This window comes from Anabrus simplex, chromosome 1 (genome assembly GCF_040414725.1).
Source record: "Anabrus simplex isolate iqAnaSimp1 chromosome 1, ASM4041472v1, whole genome shotgun sequence".
Lineage (NCBI taxonomy): Eukaryota > Metazoa > Arthropoda > Insecta > Orthoptera > Tettigoniidae > Anabrus > Anabrus simplex.
The window spans coordinates 941,676,583-941,702,467 of NC_090265.1; the positions used below are offsets into that span (position 1 = coordinate 941,676,583).

At 38.3% G+C, this 25,885-nt stretch overlaps 1 protein-coding gene across 3 annotated transcripts in view; it reads right to left on the minus strand.

Annotated features, from left to right (window-relative positions):
- mahj (LisH and WD40 domain-containing protein mahjong) overlaps window positions 1-25,885 on the minus strand; it is a 460,349-nt gene that overhangs the window by 412,452 nt on the left and 22,012 nt on the right. For all 3 annotated transcript variants that reach the window (XM_067136681.2, XM_067136682.2, XM_067136683.2), the window contains exon 2: window positions 23,928-24,066. In XM_067136681.2, the coding sequence (XP_066992782.2) occupies window positions 23,928-24,028 (101 nt within the window). In that variant the 5' untranslated portion in view covers window positions 24,029-24,066. The remainder of the gene's footprint in view (window positions 1-23,927; window positions 24,067-25,885) is intronic.

Here is a 25,885-nt window from a genome sequence, read left to right on the forward strand (position 1 = left end):
CCGTATCTTGTGGACAGTGCAATAATCCTGCACGACAATACAAAAACACATAAAGCAGAGTGTGTAGGGCAGCTACTGCAATGTTGGGGATGGGAAGAATTAGAGCACCCACCGTACTCTCCCAACATTTCGCCCTGTGACTTTCATCTCATTCGAAAGATTAAGGAATCACTATGTGGTTGGCGGTTTGCAACACGAGAGGACATTGCTAATGATGTGCGCCAACAGGTGACCCTATTCACACATGGTGCGGCAAATGCTGAGGCAGATGGTATTCAGGGTCCCCCATATCGTTGGCAGCGTGTGGTGTCAGTAGCAGGTGACTACCTGAGGGTCCTTAGGCCCAGGTTTGTCATGTCAACTTTATGTGTACTGTGTTGTCATTCTTTTGCACCGGGAAGGCCATATTGCACGTTATACAACCGTAATAAATTAATGTGTTACGACATTTCAGTGCTATTCATTGTCCACATACGTAGTTAACACCTTGTCCTTTCGTCTGTATATGTCACATTTTCCAACCGTACTGGTATCTTCAAGGAAAAAAAATTAGTTGCCATGACTTTTGCCCCAACTATCGTATTTACTACGTTTACATGGAGTATTGAAACAGATTTTAATATGGTGACTGTATTCAATATACCACATCTACACGGGCATTCAGGTCTTATTGTGTTTTAGTTGCGTTCTAGAAAACAAGATCAATTTTTCTGAATACGGTTACAGTGGCATGTATACGCATAATGTAAGGTAATGAAATATGGTAAATCAAAGAATATGGGTAAATATGCAATAAATATGAAATCCGCTGCTGCGGATGCTCGATCGTCATTTGTTTCACAAGTGTTGCGGGCATGCTGGGTGCGCGAATAGCTGATCTCATGGAATATCGTACTTTGCGAGAGTCGAGACTGTTGGTTACTGAAGTCTACCTCGCCCACATTCGAGTTCCGTATCTGTCCCGTGAAACTGCTGTCTCGATAGTAAGCGATGGTTTTAAAACGGCGTCTGCTGTCATTTAATGTGCATGAGAAATTTAAAAGTTGTAAGCGAAGCTGAAATATACGGAAATTGTGCTGTTGGCAGAAAGTACGATATTGATGAATCGTGTATTCGTGATTGGCGGAAAAAGGAGAAACTTCTAAACAGTAACGGCAATCGCGGAGCGTTCCGCGGGCGGAGTGCAGTGATTCCAGAAATTGAAGAACGACTCCACAAATTTGTGATACAAAAACGTGAGTTAGCATATGGTTTTTCTAGTGAAATGTGTCAACTGAAACACTAGAGATTTCCAAAAAACTCAAAACACAGGGTTTTACTGCAAGCCGTGGATGGATCCGAAACTTTTATGGAAGAAAGGGATTGTGCATTCGGAGATGTACGTCTATTTCACAACGTCTCCCTGGGGCATATGAAGAAAAATTAACGGCCTTTCAGCGTCACATTATTCATTTGAGGAAACAAAATTCTTATTTCCTTTTGCAAATCAGGAATGCTGACCAGACACCTGTATATTTTGAAATGCCGATGGAAAATACAGTGGCTATGAAGGGTTGTAAAAGTGTAACCATCAGAACAGGTGGTAACGAAAAGCAACAGCACACGGTAATGTTGTGCGTATTAGCGGATGGAACCAAACTCCCTCCAGGTGTGGTTCTGAAAAGGAAAATACTTCCGAACGGAAACTTGCCGCCCGGTGTTATTGTTAGAACACGAGTCCGGCTGGATGGACAGTGCGTTAGTTGAGGACTGGGTGAAATGCGTTTGGCAATGTCACCCGGGAGCTTTGTTACAAAAACGAAACATGCTCGTGTTGGACAGTTACCGAGGACATACAACCGACGCCGTAAAAGAAACAAGGAAAGGAAAATCCGATCTTGCGATAATTCCCGGAGGACTTCTATTCTACAGCCGTTGGATGTGTGAGTGAACCGGCCTTTCAAAACTGCAATGAGACAATTGTACACCGAATGGATGTCTGATGGTGATCACGCGTTAACACCAACCGGACGAATGAAGAGGCCTGAAGTGGAACTAATATGTAGCTGGATCAAGACCGCATGAGCGCTTATTCCCAATGATCTAGTGTCCAAAAGCTTTATGAAACATGGAAATTCAAATTCAGTGGATGGTAGTGAGGACGACTATTTGTGGAAAGATGCCAGTGACGAAAGTTCCTATGGTGAAACTTCAGATGACTGTGAATTGTGAATGATCTGAGTATTGTACCGACTTAATTTACGATTTTTGTGATGATTGTATTAATTGTAAGCTGTTTGAATTTATATTTGTGGCATATTTGAAGAAAATTAAATAGGTATGCAAGTTATTTGATTTTCTTTTTCCGTATTTTGCCGTCTAAAATTTAGGGTGCGGGTCTTATTCGGTGGCAGGTGGTATTCAGGATTATACGGTAATTCAGAGGGGAATTCCTCAAGGCAGTATTACTGGACCTTTATGTTTTCTTATATATAAAAATGATATGAGTCAAGAAGTGGAATCAGAGATAAGGCTTTTTGTGGATGATGTTATTCTGTATAGAGTAGGCTAATAAATATATTACAAGATTGTGAGCAACTGCAAAATGACCTTGATAATGTTGTGAGATGGACAGCAGGCAATGGTATGATGATAAACGGGGTTAAAATTCAGGTTGAGAGTTTCACAAACAGGAAAAGTCCTCTCTGTTTTAATTACTGTGTTGATGGGGTGAAAGTTCCTTTTGGAGTTCAATGTAAGTATCTAGGTGTTAATATAAGGAATGATCTTCACTGGGGTAATCATAAAAGGGATTGTAAATAAAGGGTACAAATCTCTGCACATGGTTATGAGGGTGTGTAGGGGTTGTAGTAAGGATGTAAAGGAGAGGGTACATAAGTCTCTGATAAGACACCAACTAGAGCATGGTTGAAGTGTATGGGACCCTCACCAGGATTACTAGATTCATGAACTGGAAAAATTCCAATAATTTTAATAATTTCTTTGAAATCATTTAAGAAAAGGGTAGGAAACAAAATAAAGGGAATCTGCCACCTGGGCGACTGCCCTAATGCAGATCAGTGTTAAATGATTTTGATTTGATTCAGTTTATCTGTAACATTGAGCTCAGCTGCTGTGTGTGGTGGCAACTCCCGTCGCACAAACCAATACAGTTGGGGAATGATACAAATGGACTTTTACAAAAACGAGTCTTTAAATGTTAGGCTGCGCATATAAGACAATTACGGTTTTTATTAGTAAATTTTAACACACACAAAAACAAGTGCCTTATATTTAAGCCAATAAACGAAGGTTAATCTAATACAAACAGAATTTTTGTTCCTGAACATCAACAGTTGGTAGGACTGGCCCCGCACTTCTGCTATGCTTAGGCAGGACCATTAGGAGTGGGGAGAGCGTGTTGTTAGATATTTCTCCCCGTTTCATCAATAACGCTCACGATGTCGGAGCAACAGGTGCACCCCTCCACTGCGTAATGCACAATTATAAGATTTCTTGCTCATGAGAGAGTTACAGCGGCGGAAATTTGCCAGAGATTGACTGCACAGTTTGGTGATCAAAGATTGTCAAGGATGCGTGTGTTTGCCTGGCATAAAAAGTTCAAGGAAGGGCGAGAACGTGTGGAAAATCAGCGACACGATCGCCTTCCTCGAACCAGCATTACAGACGTAAACATCTGTGCGGTTAAAGACACTATTGACGACGATCAATGGGCGAGATTATCAGAAATTGCAGAACAAGTCGGAATCAGTTATGAGAGCTGTCAATCAATCATTACAAATGACCTACAGTTCCGTAATGTGTGTTCCAGATGGGTCCCTTGCCTTTTGACTGAAAATCTGAAGTTGAGACGTTTGGAGGTCTGTCAGAGGCTTACAACAAAGTTTGCGGAAGAAGGTGATACATTTTTGAGTCGGATCATCACCTGCGATGAAACATGCGTCCGCCATTACACTCCCGAATCCAAGAAAGCCGGTAAGGAGTGGCGGAGGAAAGGGGAGGCAGCACCAGTGAAAGGTAAGACTCGACTGTCAGCTGGCAATGTTCTTTCAATCGTTTTGTTCAATCGGCGAGGCATTTTGCTTATTGATTTTTTGCACGAGCGACGCACTATCAATACTGCTTACTACTGCAAGCTGTTGAACAAGGCGAGAGTTGCATATCACCGCAAAAGACGAGACCAACCGATTCGACAGGGCATCCTCATCCACGACAATGCGCGGCCCCATACTGCAGCTCTGTCTCCAAGCTACAGGAAATACACTGGACTACACTCGATCGTCGTCCTTACAGTCCGGACTTATCGCCCTGCGATTTCCATCTGTTCGGACTGCTTAAAGAAGCTCTAGGAGGGCAATGATTTGAAGATGACGAGTGTGTGGAAGACTTTGTGCGCAACTGCCTGGTGACATGACCCTGTTCTTTTTACGATGAGGGCATCAAAAAGAGCTGCCCATACTGGAACAAATGCATTTCCAAAGCAGGAAACTATGTGGAAAAATAAATTGTAATTGCCTTGTGTTCTTCAATACATGAATTTAAAAGAAATTAAATCCAGTTTATACTTGATCCCCCACCCCCCTTGTAGCAAATACCATCAGCCTATGCTACGAAATGCCTTTCAGGAGTATTCTACCAAGAACCAAAATTTAAAGGTATTTAATATTGATTTGTGTAGCTGTGCAGCTTTTAAACAGGCAGGAATTCCACTCCACAGGGTGAAGCATATAGCCTTCAAAGGATTTCTTGAAAAATATATATGGATGCTAGGGCCCAGAGTGTACTTAAACCTTCCCATACACATAATTTAATTATGAAGGGGGGAGGGAAATCTCTATTTTATGTTTATCAAAAGCTTACAAAACACAATTGCAATTTCTAAAAACAATTACAGGTCCACTATCCACCATTATATGTTATACTCAAACTTTTTTGCAGCCTGTACATTAATAGTACATTTTGCCTTGTGTAAAACCAGCAATTTGAAATTTATGTCACAACTTCTTTCTCCTTAATGTAGCTGAAGTGACAAATTCACTCTCCTTCCACACAATCCACCATGACTGAAACGGTGACCAAAACATTATGCATTAACACAATAATGCCAACCAAAGCAACAATCACATGCCAAAAATTTAAAATGAAAAAAATAAAATAAATAATAATCAAAACTTCAAATGGGGCTTCTATATTTTTCAAGAAAATAATAATATATTGTATGCACACTAAAATAGTAGTATCACTGGAAGAAACCCGTATTTCTATACCAGAAAACATTTTTATTCAATTATCACTGTTAATTTTTTTTACAATTGGCTTTACGTCACACTGACATAGATAGGTCTTTTGGCGACCATGGGACAGGAATGGGCTAGGAGTTGGAAGGAAGCGGCTGTGGCCTTTCTTTAGAGAGATTACTTGATCGCCGTGTTCTTTGACCTCGCGCAGGCTTACAATACTGCCTGGTGGTGTGCAATTATTTCCACCCTATACCAGTGGGGATTATGGGGTGATTTACCAATGTTTATTGAGAACTCCATATCCCTCTATCTATTTTGAGTCCTAGTTGGTGGCCTTATTGTTCAATTTTATCCCTTTTGGTTATGTGTGTGTGTAAAACTGAGAGAATTTTGAATAATTGATATTTCATGTCCAGTGTCATATGTAAATGCTTATGCAGCCGACGTGTCACCAGGTGTTCTTGAAAAAAATCTGATCTCAAATTCTCTTCCAGTTTGTCCAATGTGAAAACATTCACAGTTTCACAGGTGATTTTATACACACTACTCTGTCCGAAGTTATCTTTTTATTCTTCTTTCAATATCATAAAAATTCTTGTTTTATAAAATTTGTTATATTTTGTTTACAAGATATTAGTATCATTCCGTATTGACGGTTTTCACTTTACAAAGGTAAAATTAAGAGTATCCTCCTAATTCAATACATCATATAATTCCATCATTAGATGGAGTAATCAAATTAATCAAATTCAAACATGTTTTGATTCGTTTGAGCCATCTTCAGTGAAAGTGGGGGGGGGGGGGGTATTTGAAGTAATTTACATAACACAAGCTAAAAATGTGTCAAGAAAAAGAATGAAGGAACAAATGAAAAAACAAAAGAGAGACATGACAGAAATAAAAACAGCACAATATACAATATTTACATCATCATGTATTTGTATGTTCAGTCTTCAGCCCTACGACTGGTTGGATCCTCAACAGCTCTGCCATCAGCTGTCACAGATGGCCTAGGCATCACTGAAGAGGCGTACTAGGGAAATGAGGAGTGAGGTAGTTTCCCCTTGCTTTCCTCACCGAGCCAGACGTTGCTATTACATATCAGTTTGCCAAGCCCACTGCAATGCATGCACCAACCGACCCTATGAGCAACATTTTCACACCATTCATAGCAGGGACTGACTGCATAAGGAATGGCATTACTAGCATCACTCATACCTCAGTCACTTTCATATTGTCAAATTCAAGGATAAGATAGAGACAGATCAATGAAAGTAACAAAACTGCTCTAGCCCATACCAGAAGACACAGTGCACTGTAATCACTAGGCCTTGCCAGCAAAGGCATTGCATCATCACATGGAGAAATAAACAACTCGCTACGATAAAATTCAGTGAAAACAGGGGTTAATACAAAACATAATTGAATCTAAAAACAGTATTAACCTAAGAAGAAAAGAAATGAAAACAAATGATACAGAAACGAACAATAAGTGCACATAGCGAGGTTGCGGGCCTCTTAATCTACAAAATTTTGGTTTTATAACAATTCAAAACAGGATGAAATCGCTGTGTGAAAAATTCAGAACGAAAGTCTGCCTTTGTAGAAACACCATCAGATCGAATGGCTGGGAGTGGGAGCGAAAATGTTTGAGAAACCAAGCCTGAGATAACGTTCAGGCGAAAATGCATGTGACAAGTGATGGAAAAACGCCGATGAAATTTAAAACTTTAGAATAGCAGCATTCTCAATTTCTTCTCAATCTAGCGGTCCCATTCTCTATTATTGTTTATTTATTTATTTATCCAGGATCAGCAACAGCACAATGTTGGCTGGTTTGCTTGCCTTATTCCTGTTTTGAATTGTTATAAAACGACTGACGATGGTTCAAATGAGTCAAAATATGTTTGAATTTCATTACTCCATCTAGGCCTAGTGATGGAATTATATAATGTTTTGAATTAGTAGGAAACACTTAATTTTACCTTTGTAAAATGAAATTGTTTGTTGAATTTTTTGTGTCACTGTTATCTAACTTGTGTTCTAATTCATTTTCACTGTTATACAACTGCAAGCAAGCACTACCACTGGGGTGTCTCCCAAATGCAATGTATTTGTGAATAATAATAATCAGGGAACGGATTTATATGTAAATACATATCTCTTTAGGAAGCTAAAATGAATTATATTTTGCATTATCTTTACGAATCATGACGTGTGGAGTTGAAAAATGGAGTATTCATTTTCCATATTTTGGAGTTTAGCACATATGTTCCATATTCTTCGTCATTAAAATCAATATAGTCCATATTTCGACTAAAAAGTAGTCCTCTCAATAATGGAGAAATAAATTAAAAATCTATATTCAAAAAATTAATATTTTAACTGGTGTGTAGGTCATTATCACGCCTGTCTACGTCTGGGCTGGTAAAATAAGCTCATAAGCAGTGCGAAGAAAGAGAGGGGTTGAGCCCGGAAGTGGTGGAGATCAGCCGGTCAGTACCGTGACTACCTGAATCACACTTACAGCACAGATAAGCTGCATTACATAACATCGACTGTGTCTGTGACGTAATTTTGTAACTAGGGAAATCTCATTCATCGACGATGTCCTAGTGGTTTCCGGATTAGTTCGTAATTCTGGCATTCCCTTTGATTGATTCATAACTCCATCTAGTTCACTACCAGTCATTCACAGTTTGAATTAGCAGTGAGACGGATCATAGTGTTCTTGTACGTTTAGTGTGTGCAGTTGTATAGTGATATTCATAGAAGACATTAACGTTGTTACAATATGCCTAAAGTAGCTCAGTCAACCAGTTTAAAACTGAAAAGTTACGTATCAGAATTTAAAGAAGATGGTTTATCAACTGACAGTAAGATATTATTTTGTAATTTGTGTCATTGTACAGTGACATTTACTCAAAGGTTCCTTGTGCAACAGCATGTTTCAACCAGTAAACACCAGGCTAACAAACAACGAGATTCCAAGCAGAGACAGTTGTTTCCGACACAACCAGCAACTTCCAGTGTAACATCCGAGTTCAACACCGATCTCTGCCGTGCTCTCATCTCTGCTGACATATCTCTATTCAAACCGAATAATCAGTGCTTCAGGGAATTCCTTGAGAAATGTACTAAACGATCCATCCCGGATGAGTCAACGTTCAGAAAAACGTACTGTTCAGCCATATACGATGAAACTGTTTGGAAGATAAGGCAAGAGATTAAAGTCGGTCCAATTTGGGTTTCCATTGATGAGACAACAGACAAAGAAGGCAGGCTAATTGGCAACGTAATCATTGGTTTGTTAAGCAAAGATTATTGTAAACGGATTCTCTTACAATGCGATGTTCTAGAAAAGTGCGATAACAAAACTATAGCAAAACTGTTCAATGAGGCTATGGGTATCCCCTGGCCAAAGTGTTACTTTTTATTAGCGATGCCGCACCTTATATGATAAAAGCCGGAGAAGCATTATGTGTTGTATATCCTAAGATGACTCATTTAACATGTGTAGCACATGCCTTTCATCGTGTGGCAGAAGTGATAAGAGGCAGTTACCCCAAAGTAGATTTATTGATTTACTCAGTGAAAAATGTTTTTCTCAAAGCCCACAGAATAGTTCATCTTTTGAAAGAAATGTACCCAGAGATTCCATTGCCGCCTAAGCCGATTCTAACTAGGTGGGGTACGTGGTTGCAAGCGGTTGAATATTATGTTGAATATATAGACTGTATTAAGAACGTTCTGCATGCCATGAACTCTGAAGATGCAGCCTCACTTGAAGCCGCGAAAACAGTTGTCTGCGATACAATTGTGAGAAATGACTTATGTTACATTCAGCATAGTTTTTCATGCATCACAAAAACACTGAAAAGGCTCCGAAACTCGCATCTCTCACTTTCTGAAAGTTGTGAAATTGTGAATAAAACTGTGGAACAACTAAAGGTAACAACAACAGGTAAAGTTGCAGATGTAGCAAACATGAAGATGGCCACTGTACTTTCAAAGAACCCTGGATATGAAGAAATGACAAAGGTTTCTGCAATGCTGTGTGGAGATTTAAGTGTAAAATTAACATTGGATTTAACCCCAGCAGATATTGTGAAAAAGTGAATTATGCCCCCATTACCTCTTCCAATGTTGAACGCAGTTTCACTCAATATAAATCTGTCCTTAGAGATAATAGGAGAAGATTCACTTTCCAGCATTTACAAGAACATTTTGTAATCCATTGTTTTGGTAATTGAGAATAAAAGATTGTGTGTTCTTCAAATACATTAAAATGGAAATGCAACATTATGTTGCATGTAGATCTACTTTGTTTAGCTTCTTCGAACTTTGATATTAAATAGAAATTAATGTTATATGTGTAATTTTAAGTCCATATATAATTCCATATTTCAATAAAAGTAACTAAATATATATTTAATGTGCCGTTTCACAGTTCTTTATAAGAGCTAGAGCAACAAAGATGGAGTCTCTGCGATCAATATGTCAAATAAAAAACATTTAACGTCAGTACGGGCCGAATTGCAAGTCTTTTCGTCGATCAGTTACGGTAATGGCCGCGTATAGAAGGCGCAGAAAAAAATGACAGATGGACATTATTTGAAACCATTATTCAAGAAAAAAAATGCTCATCATTTATTATCTAATCTAACTTCGAGGTGTTAAGAAGACGTAAAACTCATTTTATAAGGAATTATCCAGCGGAGCTGTATACAAGGGATTGGAAACGAAGATTAATTCCCGACTACACGCTAATTTGCGGAGATCAAGATTTAAACGCCGCGGGAGATTTAATACGTGAACAAGAAGAGATAAGATATACTACAGTGGAACTACGTCACGCAGTGACGCAAGCCCTCGGTGAAATTTTCCCGATATCGTTTAACATTGAAAGACACCTACGGACCAGTAATTGAATGCATTTAGGCTAATAAAAGACAGCGGAAAGAAATTTATTTTCAAATCAGAATATACCGAACATCTGTCTTAGAGAATTTTGAACTATTTATTGGATCAACTGTACCCCAGTAAAACCTATGCAATTTGAGCAACGCAAGAGCTATAGTAATTGGAAGATGTCAGCAATGAGTCAAATATTCTATCATTGTTCTGTTCCATACGCACGAGTCTTCACCATGGGTCTGTAAGGAAGCAAGGCGATGCTGCTTGGATCCTGACGAGGCGAAACGATGTTGGCTGTCCCGGATGACCAGTGATCGATGTTGAGAAGCTACGATGTACCCGACCACTTGTGGAGGAACCAGATGACGAGATCCTAGTCTCAGATGACCGGAGGAGGAAGCGCCGAGACCATCTAGAGCAAAGCTAAGTCCATTATCCAAGTCGTTTTCGTAAGTAAGAATATATCATTTCTTTTATTGCTTATTAATATTTGTTTGTGCGAACATTGTGCGTAGATAAACATCTAGCGGAATTGATTGGAAGTAGGTACTCATCCGTATGAAACGTCAATTCCATTTGTAGGCGTGGTCACCAAGTGATTTTCCGATCGTAATGTTTTCCAGAGATATGTGAGGAGAGATCGCTAGAGTTATTATTATTATTATCAGTGATGTGTATAGAGTGAAGTTAGCATTAATACCTGCGTGTACTAAATTTAAGCAACGTCAATCTGTTCGAGATCATGCATAGGATGTGTGTTATGAAGGAATGGCAGTAGACTACTCCAAGTTCACGTTAAAATTTGGCACTATGACGGTATTTTCTAGAGTAGGCATTTTTGTAACGTCACGGCACGTTGATGTGCAAGTAAAGGTAATAATTTACATGATGAAGTGATTATGTGGCTTTATATGAAATATGAGTACTAATTGACGCGTTATGGATATGATATAGAGTTGTTGATGATGTATGATGGTTGTAGTTATTGTTTCTTCGAGAGAGATAGTCATAGTTGTACGAAGTAAGGTCTCGTGACTTCTAATGTCATAGTTGAGAAGGTCACTGATTTCTCGCCAATTCCACTCAATGATTCTGAAGCCTACGCATTTTTACCTAGTTCAGGACATGATCTCAAGACGTGTACTGCAGTGTTTTCTTTTATCCATATTAGGTTACTTAGAGAAGCATGTATGTATTCTGGATAGGATTTGAGCCTTCACTGATTTACTTAGGACGATCTTGAAAAACTCTCACTGAATATAATTACATTTCTGTATAAATTTCAACCTATAGACTGATCACTGGTGACCTAGATTTTCAAAGAAGAATCATTTTTCTTTTAGCTGAAGATAGTGTCATACGATTAAATAGATTTTCCATTAGTAGTATGTGTTATTATAACTCTGTATGACCAGTGTGGTGACGTTTCTTGCTACTTCGTACGCACGTAGTCTAATGTCAATAAGATAAGGTCATATTACCTTAAGTTCATGAATTAAATCTTGCGAAAATGTTACTTATAGGGCGATTACGGCTTACAATGGACGTAGCTTAGCTCATGATGTGTACCACGAGGAAATATGAGTGACTAAGAAGCAAATAAGTAGGCAGTGAGGAATGTTTAAAATGTAAACATCTACGTGTGTACTTGTCAAAACAATGCAAGAAGAACTTTATAATAGCCTTATTGATAGTCTTAAAACTGCAATCAGACAATCAGTCAGTGAAAATTTAAGGAATGTAACAGTTTTTCGAGTAGGTATCAGGTGTTGATTACCAGAATCTAATGCGATTTCCAAGAATAATTGACTTAAACGACTGGAACTCCATTTCTTGACTGAACATTAGCTCAGAAATTCCAGGTGCGATTCTTTATTTCTCAAAGGAATACCACTAGAAAGACTGTAAATAATAGTTAGTAGGATTTTTTTTTTTTTTTTCTGAGGATGCATCCTATATTTTTAATGTACTTAATCTTAATGTTTATTTTCTTGCCAAGAAGGCACTTGTAAATACCATTAGCTGTGTTCAAGTTAATTTATTTAGTCATCACCCAACTCGGTAGGTGAATTGCAAGAGAAGGAAAAGGTAGCTTTTTCAAGAATCTTCCAAGAAGTTACATGTAATTTATACTGACAATTGAGGATTTCGGAGATGAATGACTTTTAAGAAAAGAAGCAATTTAAGCCGAGAAGGCACTCATTTAGGTGGAAGTCGAAAGATGTGATTTCTTTAAAAGTTGTGGAAGGACATGAATTATTAGATTGACAAAGAGTCACTCATTACAAGAGCTTCTTCATTAGTAAGACTTGAGATAATTTCTTGAATATTTTATTTAATATTTGAATAAATATGGAATAGTGAAACCTAAACACTCTTTCTCTGTGTTCTTAGAATAAGGATTAGTTGTAAGACTGTAGTAGTAACAAGCGACGACGATTTCCATAAGAAATAATGAGAATGGTACCTAACCAGATACGAGTAAGAGACGTCTTTCTGCGTTAGTTAGAGACTACCGTTGGTCGACCTGGACGTTTTTCTGTTACGGAACTCACACCCGTAGAACTTAGTTACCAGATTTATTGAAGTTAGAGCTAGTCAGGATCTCTTGTGTCCTTGCCTGGACGCGGGAACGGCGCAAGTAGAAAATGGCGCCCAACGTGGGGCAATTTGAGAAAGACACCGTGGTCGAGAACTGTTGGTCGCCAAATAGAAAATGGCGCCTCAACGTGATGCGAATGGAGAAAAACGCCACAGGAACTGTTGGTTGCAAACCAAATAGAATTTTTTGAGATACTCATGTATGTGCAAATTCAAGAGAAAGTCGTCGTGGGAATTCAAGAGAAAGAATACGACACAGAACTGTGAAGAGGTCGATTCCCATATGTAGCAATAAGAATGCGGAAAACATCGGGAAACCTGGTAAGAAGATGACAGAGATGATAGTCGAATGACGGATCTTTGGTGCAATATTAGAGTAAAATGGGAGAATTTACTCAAAAGAAGTGGGTAAGATGGAGATATTTTAGAAATTAATGGATGAGGAATTATTAATGGCATCAGCAAGATGATTGCATGGAGATGGAGATGTCGTACGGTAATTTCTTACTGGACTGTTATGTGTTATTATCTTAGGGGATCGAAGTGGACACAGCAAGATATTAGACTGTGAGAACGAGTAGATGCCCAGTATAGATAATGGAATAGGAGAAAGAAGAAATGGATGATTGCTCTGAAGAGGATGACAGAAAATAGTTGGTAGCAGTCAGAACTAGGAAAGAAGGATAGATTACTGCTAATACGTCAATGTATTTAGATGTAACTTAGATATAAGAGATAGATTGTAAGAGGTTATTTGAGTTATTTTCAGTTAAGAATTGGAGTCATAAGTACATAGTACCTCATATTTCCTAGTGTGATTGGGTCAACATCGTGAGCTGAATCAGATCCAAGTAGTGAAGCCTGCCTGTGTATTTGCTGAATATATATATTGTTGATTGGAGTAGTGGGAGAGATATTGTTGGAGAACTTAAGTTGTGGAGAATTTAGGGAAACCATAGAGTTTATTAGGATTTTTAGAAGTTAGAATACTAATTGAATATCGATATGACGACGTTAAGCCATTTGAAAGCTCAATTTGAGGAGTATCAAAGGGAACAACAAGAAGAACAAGAACAGTATCGGAAAGACCAAGAAGAGAAACAAGAGAAATATCAAAAAGAACAGGAAGAGAAAGAAAGAAGACAGAAAGAAGAGCATCAGGGATTGTTGCAGGCCATAAAAGAAATGATGGAAGAGAACAGAAAGCGTGATGAAGAAGCTAGAAAGGAGAGGTTGGAAGAGAACAGAAAGCGTGATGAAGAAGCTAGAAAGGAGAGGTTGGAAGAGAACAGAAAGCGCGAGGAAGAAGCTAGAAGACGCGACGAGGAAGCTAAGAAAGAGAGGCAGGAGGAAATGAGAAAGCAGGAAGAGACGTTGAAGAAGATGATGGAAGAAATGGCTAAGAAGCAAGAGGAAGAGAAGAATAAAGAGAGACAGGAACGTGAGGAGAAGGAGAAGAAGCAGGAAGAAGAGAGGAAGAGAGAGAAGCAGGAACAAGAGGAACGATACCAAAGATTTATGGAAGAGAAACATAAAGAAATGATGGAGGAAATAAGGAGAGGTCATCAAGAACAAAAGGAAGAAATGAATAAATATCAGGAGAAGATGGAAGAGGTGACTAGGGAACAAGAAGAAAGACATAAGATAATGATGGAGGAGATGAAGAACAATATAGATGAATGGAAAGCTGAAATTAGTGGAAGTATGGAGGAGAAGAACCGAGAGATACGAGAAGAAATAAACTAAATTAGGAGAGAAATGACAGGGAACAATAACTATCTCCAGTCTTTAAAGGAGAATGTAATAAAGGATTTATCAGATAATATGGAAAAGTTAAGCCTGGATTCCCAAGAAAAGTGGAGATTATGTGAGGAAAGCATAGGAAAACTAGGTGAGGACGTGCTAACCACGAGTACAAGTCTGGAAAAGAAATACGACCAAGCTGCAAACCAAATTGGAAGCAGAATAACGGAGATAAGAGACGAAATAGAACAACACAAGGATGAGTTAAACCAAAGAATAACGAAATCTGAAGAAGGGCTTAGACAAATGCAAGCTCAGTTACAAGAAATTCGGGAGGAAGGAACAGGAAAGACTGTTATGATGTCTAGTAGCGAGCGGAACAGAGGAGTTGAGTTTCAAATAAATGAAAGAGAAGTGACACCCATACCAGCCACACGTTCTAACCACAGTATGGGGGAGACACATGTGGATAACGGAAACAGTGGTTATCCTACGATTATTAATGTCATAAAAACCTTCGATGATAGACCGAAGCACTTTAATAATTCCACCAGTATTTCGCCCAAACGTTTCCTTAGGGAAATGGAGGATTACTTCAAGGAACATGGCATCGCTGAGGAGAAGAAATTGAAAATAGTGGAAAAGCATTTAGATGCTAATCCAAGCTTATGGTTCCAAGCATTTAAATATACTTTCCATGAGTATAGTGACTTTAAAACGGCGTTCTTACAGAAATTTTGGAGTCCGGAAATGCAGCAGAATTTACGCCTAGAGTTGTACTCTCGTAAGTATGCTACGAACGGTCAAACAGGGTTTAGTGATTACTTCGCCTACCAGTTTCACCGTTTTCAAGACCTTGATTCGCCACCCAGTGAGCTTGAAGCGATCAAGACGATACAACGACAATTTCCCTCAGATATACAAAGGCTGCTGGCTACTGCTAACCCAACTACGGCAGTGCAAATGGAAACGACACTTAGACAGATCGATATGACTACAGCACCACACCCTCAAAGAATGATTAGGAATGCTTACGGTGAAGAAACGGTTAATGTGCTCACACAGGAAAACATCGATGGAAATACCCCTGAAGAAAGAGGAAAAATGAACAGGAAGAGACAATGGGGAAACCAGGAGAATGGAAGGAGAGATGAAGAAAAATGCTATTGCAGGAAAGGGTCCTACAACCAAGAAGAGTATAGGGGAAATAGAGCATATAGACCCAACATGCGATACAGGAACCCGTATAGAGAAAACAGAGGAAGAAATAATTTCAGAGGAAGATATGGTTACGGAAGAAGAAATGTGAGAGATGACCAAGGAAGGGAAACTTATAATCGGAGACCTACACGCGATGTAAATGAGGACCGAAACGAAAAGATCAAGTGGGAAAAAGCAATTAGAGAACAGGACGTCAACGCTGATGTAGAGGGAGCGGAGAGTCTTGAGTTGCAGAGATACAAAAAGAGGAAACAGGAAGAACAGATCCTCGATCCAAACGCGAGAGAATTCGAATGTCGAAGAGAAAATGAAAAGATAACAAGCAAAAAAAAAAAACTCCGATTTTGAATTAGAAGGTGAGGTTGAGAATATAAAGAACGCATTGGATTCCAAAATTCACAGTTATTTCATAACGCAGGTTGATTCATGGGAAATTGATTCGGAAGAACTGATAAAGGATTTGACAGTACATCACATGAAAAGAAAATATGAATTGCCTATTATCGTAGCAAGAGTTGGAGAGCTGAAAGTACGTTGCTTAGTTGATTCTGGGGCTAGCATCAGTGTGCTTTCGAAGGAATTATTCCAAGATATGAGTAGAAGAATGAAATTATTAACCATCCCAGTTTCGAAAATTAAAATAAGAGGTATAATTCCGGATAAAAGAGTGGAATGCAATATACAAACATATTTGGAAATAAATATTGGAAACAGGCACCTTGAGCATCCATTCATAGTCATGAACAAGATTAAATATAATATTATACTAGGAATAGACTTCATGACGGTACTGGAATGACGATCGATATGGAGAAACAAGAAATAAGGTTCCCTATATCTGACGAACACACCAGGGAAAACCAAGAACGGATTAAGATCAATGACGACATTATGATCATAGATAACAAGGAGGTATCGGAAGAAGAAAACGTACCATCGGAAGAGCATCCGAACTTTCAATTAGAGGAAGGAGAGATATCTCTGGCGGATGAAAACATTGTTGCAAGCATAGAAAGGGTGATGGCTATGGAGGAGGAAGAAGACAGGCCGAACATAGCGGAAGCAGTGGCGAATGCTAAGATTTCCTCGACTGAAAAATCAAAACTTCATGAAATCTTACAGGAATATTCCGATTTATTTAGGAATAAACCAGGACAGATTCCAAATTTTAAATATAAACTAATAGTGAACGATTGGACACCCTATAAGGGCAAACTCTATGGAATTTCGGAGAAACACTTCCCAGAAGTGAAGAAGATCATAAAGGAAATGGAAGACGATGGCATTATAATGAAGACATCAAGTCCGTATTTGAACCCTTTGGTAATTGTGGTGAAAAGCAACGGGAAACTCCGTTTGTGCCTTGACGCGCGTTTTTTGAATGGTCGATTGATTCCAGAGTATAATCAAACTCCAAAAATAAAGGACATTATTCAGAAATTCCGTGACATGAAGTATTTTTCAACCATGGATTTTACATCCTCATATCATCACATCGTTCTGGAGGAAAAATCCCGATTGTTAACCGGATTTATGTTTGATAATCAGACATATATCTACTGTCGTCTCCCATTCGGTTTGAGAAATAGTTGTGCTGTTTTGGTGAGAGCATTAGACAGAAATTTAGCGCCGGAAGTAAAGGAGTTTTTAACTTACTACGTGGACGATCTAATTCTAGCAACTAAAACATTTACAGAACATTGTGACAAGCTTGAAAAGTTGTTTCGAAACCTAAGAGCCACTGGATTTAAGATCAACCTTTCAAAATCAAAATTCTGTCAAGAAGAGGTCCTATTCGTCGGTCACATGATAGACGGTACAGGAGTACGGCCTAACCCAGTTAAGATCCAAGCCATATGCGATTTTCCCCGACCGAAGCGTATAAAGCACGTCAGACAATTTCCTGGTATGGCGCAGTTTTTCTCTAACCATTGTCAAGGATATACCCAGACCGCCGCACCTTTACAGGATTTGTTAAAGATCAACAACAGGTGGAAATGGGATGAAAAGGCAGAAAGAGCATTCCAAGAATTAAAGACCTTGTTAACAAAAAGCATCAAATTAGGCTATCCTAACTATGAAAAAGAGTTTATAATACAGTCAGACACATCTAATGTTGGCATCGGAGCTTGTTTGTACCAAGAAGAAGAAGGAACACCTCCCAAAAGGATATATCTAGCATTCACTAGCCGAAAATTAAGGAGCCACGAGGTTAACTATACTACGACAGAACAGGAGCTATTAGCAATCATTTACGCCTTACAGCAATGGAGAAAAACTATTTACGGATACCCAATAACAGTCAGATCAGACCATAAGGCATTAACGTTTGGATTGAAAGCTGCAATGACTAATGAGCGGATAACAAGGTGGATGTTGTTCACGCAGCAATTCCAGATAAAAATCGAGTATTGTAAGGGAAAGGAAAACATCCTTGCTGACGCCTTAAGTCGTAACCCTGTGGAGAAAGAGGAAGTAATTCATAAAATTGAATTGGTCCCGGACGATGAAGAAACATTAGAGAAACTACTGAACCTAGTACACTTGCAGCGTCAAGACGAAAGGTTGAAACAAATTATAGATAAATTGGAAGATGGAAACTGTGAAAGTGAAACAAGGTCGAAAATTGCGAAAATCTACAGCTTAGAGCAAGGAATACTAATGGCTAAATCTGGTAAAGGTCATAAGAGGATACGTATAGTACTACCTTCGATGTTATACAAGGAAGTAATCTGGCACATACACAGAATTACAGGTCACGGTGGCGTGGAAAAGGTAACACAAGTCATACTCGAGAAATTTACTTGGAAAGGTATTCGAAGAACTGTGAGGAATACAGTAAGAACATGCGACATATGCCAAAAGGTCAAACATGGCAGTGGTACAGTAAGACACGAACCCAGAGCTATACTACCGCATAAAGCTCGTGAATTATATGCTATAGATATCTTTGGCAGACTCCCAACTGCCAGAAGGGGACATAAGTACATAGTCGTAGTGATGGATGTATTCTCTAAATATGTGTCGTTACAACCAATTCAACGCGCCAACACAAAGCAGGTATTACAACGTCTAATCAAAAACACCTTACCTAACATGGGAAAGCCTGAGAAATTACTGTCAGACAGAGGGACACAATTTACGTCGCTTCAATTCAGAGAAACCATGGAAGAGTTAGGAATTAAACACATTCTTTGCTCGGTGAGACATCCAGCGTCCAATCCTGTTGAAAGATGCATGAAAGAAATAGCGAAATTCTGTCGAATCTATTGTCCAAACCAACACTGGAAGTGGTTAGAGGTAATTGGAATAATAGAAGACAGCATGAATAACACAATACATGAATCCAGCGGACAGATACCTAAAATTATTCATCATAGTATTAAACCTGAAAGACCTTGGGACGCAATTGTTCACCTACCTGCTGAACCTAACTTAGATATCGACGAAATTAACAAACTGGTTCGAGAGAGGCTGTACAGACAAGCACAGAGAAGGTTAAGGAGAGTACAGCATAAGAAATTCAAACCTGAGTTGAAGGAAGGCGACCTTGTATTAATAAAGAAACCCGCAATTTCCAGTGTAACGAACAAAATCTTTGCGAAATTCCTGCATTTATTCGAAGGACCATTTAGGATTAACCGTTCATTCAGAAATAATGCATACGAAATTCACGACTTAAATGGAAACAGTAAAGGAGTACATAACAGTGCAAACATCAAGTTATATTTCAAGGAATAGAGAAGGGGCAAACCATCTCAGGTGATGACGAGTCAAAGAAGTACAGATTGAAGCCACTTACATCATGAATAAACAGATTGTTCCGAAGAAAGGAGTAGTAAGGCAAAAGAGAACTCCTAAAGAACAGTGAAAAGTCCCATTATAAGAAGGAAGACGAATATAATAAATATATGGCAAGCCATATATTTCTTTCAACGTAGGGGAAGTTAATGTGCCGTTTCACAGTTCTTTATAAGAGCTAGAGCAACAAAGATGGAGTCTCTGCGATCAATATGTCAAATAAAATACATTTAACGTCAGTACGGGCCGAATTGCAAGTCTTTTCGTCGATCAGTTACGGTAATGGCCGCGTATAGAAGGCGCAGAAAAAAATGACAGATGGACATTATTTGAAACCATTATTCAAGAAAAAAAATGCTCATCATTTATTATCTAATCTAACTTCGAGGTGTTAAGAAGACGTAAAACTCATTTTATAAGGAATTATCCAGCGGAGCTGTATACAAGGGATTGGAAACGAAGATTAATTCCCGACTACACGCTAATTTGCGGAGATCAAGATTTAAACGCCGCGGGAGATTTAATACGTGAACAAGAAGAGATAAGATATACTACAGTGGAACTACGTCACGCAGTGACGCAAGCCCTCGGTGAAATTTTCCCGATATCGTTTAACATTGAAAGACACCTACGGACCAGTAATTGAATGCATTTAGGCTAATAAAAGACAGCGGAAAGAAATTTATTTTCAAATCAGAATATACCGAACATCTGTCTTAGAGAATTTTGAACTATTTATTGGATCAACTGTACCCCAGTAAAACCTATGCAATTTGAGCAACGCAAGAGCTATAGTAATTGGAAGATGTCAGCAATGAGTCAAATATTCTATCATTGTTCTGTTCCATACGCACGAGTCTTCACCATGGGTCTGTAAGGAAGCAAGGCGATGCTGCTTGGATCCTGACGAGGCGAAACGATGTTGGCTGTCCCGGATGACCAGTGATCGATGTTGAGAAGCTACGATGTACCCGACCACTTGTGGAGGAACCAGATGACGAGATCCTAGTCTCAGATGACCGGAGGAGGAAGCGCCGAGACCATCTAGAGCAAAGCTAAGTCCATTATCCAAGTCGTTTTCGTAAGTAAGAATATATCATTTCTTTTATTGCTTATTAATATTTGTTTGTGCGAACACTGTGCGTAGATAAACATCTAGCGGAATTGATTGGAAGTAGGTACTCATCCGTATGAAACGTCAATTCCATTTGTAGGCGTGGTCACCAAGTGATTTTCCGATCGTAATGTTTTCCAGAGATATGTGAGGAGAGATCGCTAGAGTTATTATTATTATTATCAGTGATGTGTATAGAGTGAAGTTAGCATTAATACCTGCGTGTACTAAATTTAAGCAACGTCAATCTGTTCGAGATCATGCATAGGATGTGTGTTATGAAGGAATGGCAGTAGACTACTCCAAGTTCACGTTAAAATTTGGCACTATGACGGTATTTTCTAGAGTAGGCATTTTTGTAACGTCACGGCACGTTGATGTGCAAGTAAAGGTAATAATTTACATGATGAAGTGATTATGTGGCTTTATATGAAATATGAGTACTAATTGACGCGTTATGGATATGATATAGAGTTGTTGATGATGTATGATGGTTGTAGTTATTGTTTCTTCGAGAGAGATAGTCATAGTTGTACGAAGTAAGGTCTCGTGACTTCTAATGTCATAGTTGAGAAGGTCACTGATTTCTCGCCAATTCCACTCAATGATTCTGAAGCCTACGCATTTTTACCTAGTTCAGGACATGATCTCAAGACGTGTACTGCAGTGTTTTCTTTTATCCATATTAGGTTACTTAGAGAAGCATGTATGTATTCTGGATAGGATTTGAGCCTTCACTGATTTACTTAGGACGATCTTGAAAAACTCTCACTGAATATAATTACATTTCTGTATAAATTTCAACCTATAGACTGATCACTGGTGACCTAGATTTTCAAAGAAGAATCATTTTTCTTTTAGCTGAAGATAGTGTCATACGATTAAATAGATTTTCCATTAGTAGTATGTGTTATTATAACTCTGTATGACCAGTGTGGTGACGTTTCTTGCTACTTCGTACGCACGTAGTCTAATGTCAATAAGATAAGGTCATATTACCTTAAGTTCATGAATTAAATCTTGCGAAAATGTTACTTATAGGGCGATTACGGCTTACAATGGACGTAGCTTAGCTCATGATGTGTACCACGAGGAAATATGAGTGACTAAGAAGCAAATAAGTAGGCAGTGAGGAATGTTTAAAATGTAAACATCTACGTGTGTACTTGTCAAAACAATGCAAGAAGAACTTTATAATAGCCTTATTGATAGTCTTAAAACTGCAATCAGACAATCAGTCAGTGAAAATTTAAGGAATGTAACAGTTTTTCGAGTAGGTATCAGGTGTTGATTACCAGAATCTAATGCGATTTCCAAGAATAATTGACTTAAACGACTGGAACTCCATTTCTTGACTGAACATTAGCTCAGAAATTCCAGGTGCGATTCTTTATTTCTCAAAGGAATACCACTAGAAAGACTGTAAATAATAGTTAGTAGGATTTTTTTTTTTTTTCTGAGGATGCATCCTATATTTTTAATGTACTTAATCTTAATGTTTATTTTCTTGCCAAGAAGGCACTTGTAAATACCACTGTGTTCAAGTTAATTTATTTAGTCATCACCCAACTCGGTAGGTGAATTGCAAGAGAAGGAAAAGGTAGCTTTTTCAAGAATCTTCCAAGAAGTTACATGTAATTTATACTGACAATTGAGGATTTCGGAGATGAATGACTTTTAAGAAAAGAAGCAATTTAAGCCGAGAAGGCACTCATTTAGGTGGAAGTCGAAAGATGTGATTTCTTTAAAAGTTGTGGAAGGACATGAATTATTAGATTGACAAAGAGTCACTCATTACAAGAGCTTCTTCATTAGTAAGACTTGAGATAATTTCTTGAATATTTTATTTAATATTTGAATAAATATGGAATAGTGAAACCTAAACACTCTTTCTCTGTGTTCTTAGAATAAGGATTAGTTGTAAGACTGTAGTAGTAACAAGCGACGACGATTTCCATAAGAAATAATGAGAATGGTACCTAACCAGATACGAGTAAGAGACGTCTTTCTGCGTTAGTTAGAGACTACCGTTGGTCGACCTGGACGTTTTTCTGTTACGGAACTCACACCCGTAGAACTTAGTTACCAGATTTATTGAAGTTAGAGCTAGTCAGGATCTCTTGTGTCCTTGCCTGGACGCGGGAACGGCGCAGTACATATTTCAATAATTATTAGTACATATAAATCCGTTCCCTGATAATAATAATGACAACAACGACAAACACTGGAGGGGGTAGTTATTGGTAATAACCACGTGTCTAAAAAGTATTAATTTTGTCTCTTCTAGTCTCCTGATTACTAGATTTTGTTACATTGACAGCTGATAGTGACAATTGTTTTTTTCCCAACAGTCCTTGCCTTCTGGGCCTATATGGTGGAATGCAAAACTTTTCAGTGTGATTTTTCCCTGTTCTTTTAGTGGGTTTTAGTAACGGTGATGTGCATTACTCATCTAATAAAATTTTTTCTCTATATATCAATTTCAATCATTTACATATGTATGTATGTATGTCTCTTCTTTACTTCCAGATATGAAAGCATTTACAATGGGCAGACGATGCTCTGCCAGTTCCAATGTGAGGAATATATTCACCAAACTATGAACCTTTCAATTGAGTTAGTGCAACCTGATGATCCAGAAATACATACCCAGTACACAGAATGATAATTGCTGAAGATCAATGTTACGAGAGAGGGACATGAGGGGGATATTGATTGTTTATATGTTTTTGCATTCCTGCATATCCAGAGAAGTCAGAATTCAAAGTACCCTGAGAAATCACACAAATTTTCCTTTGTGACATTGCAGTCGTATGGGAAGGTGGAAATATAATCAAAGGACCACCTTTCAAACACCAACGCGGCGTGCAGTGTTGTGGCTAACGAGGGAGCAAGCACCGAGGTAAGTACGAGCTACTGCAATCCTCACTCTTCCACCCAGGCAACCAACGGCTAGTGTATGGAGTATCACTGATTGTTGGCAGCCTTAATAGGGCTCCATGCCATAAGATGCCTTGGTGGAGTGGGGACAGTGTGTGAGATATCAATGTTGTTACAATGACAATTATCAAGGTCACTAGTTAACTTCATAAATACAACCATTTGCAATGTTTCATCTATTTTAAACATTTCTGTGGAGCCACCTACTATGATATACATGTCCTACAATAAAAAATTTTTAAAAAAATCATGAACAGAAACTATAGCCTACTATGGCTGCACAGATCTCTGTTAATTTCATATTAGCAAGAAAGACTTTATAAAAATTTAAACAAGACAGCAATACCTACCTTGTCAGAGTAGGAACAGGATCATAGCCATACTGTGTATGTTCCTCTTCCCACTGTCGCAAGATAACCATAACATCAGTTACTTCAGATAAGGCTTCCATATTGACGAAACGGAAGAAAACCGTCACAGACAAGCAATCTGCAATGACCAACCACATAAGTAAATAATTGATACAAATGCAATAATAAAAGCCAGCAATTTAATGCGAGAGGTCTGTAAATCACGCAACAAGGCCAACAAGAGATAGAGACATGAGTCAACAAAATTATACACAGCAATAATATTAGCAAATATAAGCTGCTATATTCCATTTTCAGCGATAAATGAATATTTCTTAATCACATCTTCCTAAAACACAAGTTAGCACAAAGAAAATTCAATCAAGAAAGATGTTACAAATGAACATAATTTTACTTCAACAAAACTGTATTCTGAACTGTCAATAACTTAAAGAAAAATTTGTTCAAAATTTTCAACAGGCTTTGTTTAGGAAATATTGACAAACATCGAGAAACAAATTTTAAAAAGATTATTTTTATTTTGCTGCAAAATCTCACAGGACTGAATGAACATAATTAAATAGGTGAACTTAATATAATAAGAGTAGTTACAGAATCCACAGCAGTTTTGTTTTGTTATCTGTTTTACATCGCACATCAGAGAAGTATTACAGCAACGATGGGATTGGACAGGGCTAGAACTAGAAAGGAAACGATTATAACTTTGAGGTACAGCCTCAACATTTGCCAGATGTGAGAATGGGGAAACCATTGAAATCATGTTCAGCTTCAGGGCAGGCAACAGTACAGCTCGAACCTATCATCTTCCAACTAAGGTTATGTTACAAGGAGATTCCCACCTTCCAATACTTGTCAGTTTCTTATAGCTAGTTTATTATTTACATAACATAATCCAGCTTAATCTTTGACGAGGGAACACATACATGTGTTACACTCGGATCTGGTTGTAATTGATTAGGAGTATTCATGGGAGGCTGTAGAATGCTAAGGTGAAACCTCCATGTGCCTAGCACAAGTTTGAATGCCAACATTGAACAAATAAATAGTCGTAAATTTAAAAGTGCCGCGGGAGTATCGAGGTGTGGCAGAGAGATAGGGAGGAGCGAAGCAGCGGACGCGAGCAGTGTATAGTCGGGCTGCTCGCTCGAGCCAAATGAATGACCCCCTTCCCGGCCACACTTCTTTACTACGAGTACACTGCAGTTCGCACATACCTCGTATCTTCCCAATTAGAAATGTCAAAGCAGATCAAGAGGTGCACAATGATTAGTCGTCCGATGAGACAACGTTCTTACAATGACAGGTAAAATCTGACTTCTTATAATTTTTAAGAATGGTGACTGCATGTTTAACCATGTATGGTAATATTTGATTTTTTACACCTAGATACAACAAAACGCCCACTACAGAAGTCATTCGATCCGTGGACTGTAGTAGTGCCTTCAGAATTGTTTTGCAGAGTGTGACAAAAAAGACACCCCATTTTCTGAAGATGAAAGGAATTTGGGATTATATCGTAAGTAGATCAATCTATTTATATATATTTACTTTTACGAGAAAAACAAGCGTTCACAGGAATTGCCTTCTTGTCTCCATTTTACAGGTCTAATTGCCGACAGGGTTTTGTATAATATGCTTACAATGTTGTATTTTTTATTTTTCTATTCCACCTTTTCAATACAATTGATTTTATGTTGTTAGAAATTCATATTATACAACACTACTTTATAGGGACATGTTTCGCTTGGTTTCAAGCATCCTCAGCCTCTGTAATCATCTCAAGGTTAAGACCTGTCATTGTTAATTTGCATTTGGCAAATTTGTGCTTAAAATTAAGTAGTAAAATACATAAACATAGGAATCTGTGAACACATGGACAGTTTAACAATATGAATGACAATACTAAAATTGGAATATTCGTTAATTCTAATGACATT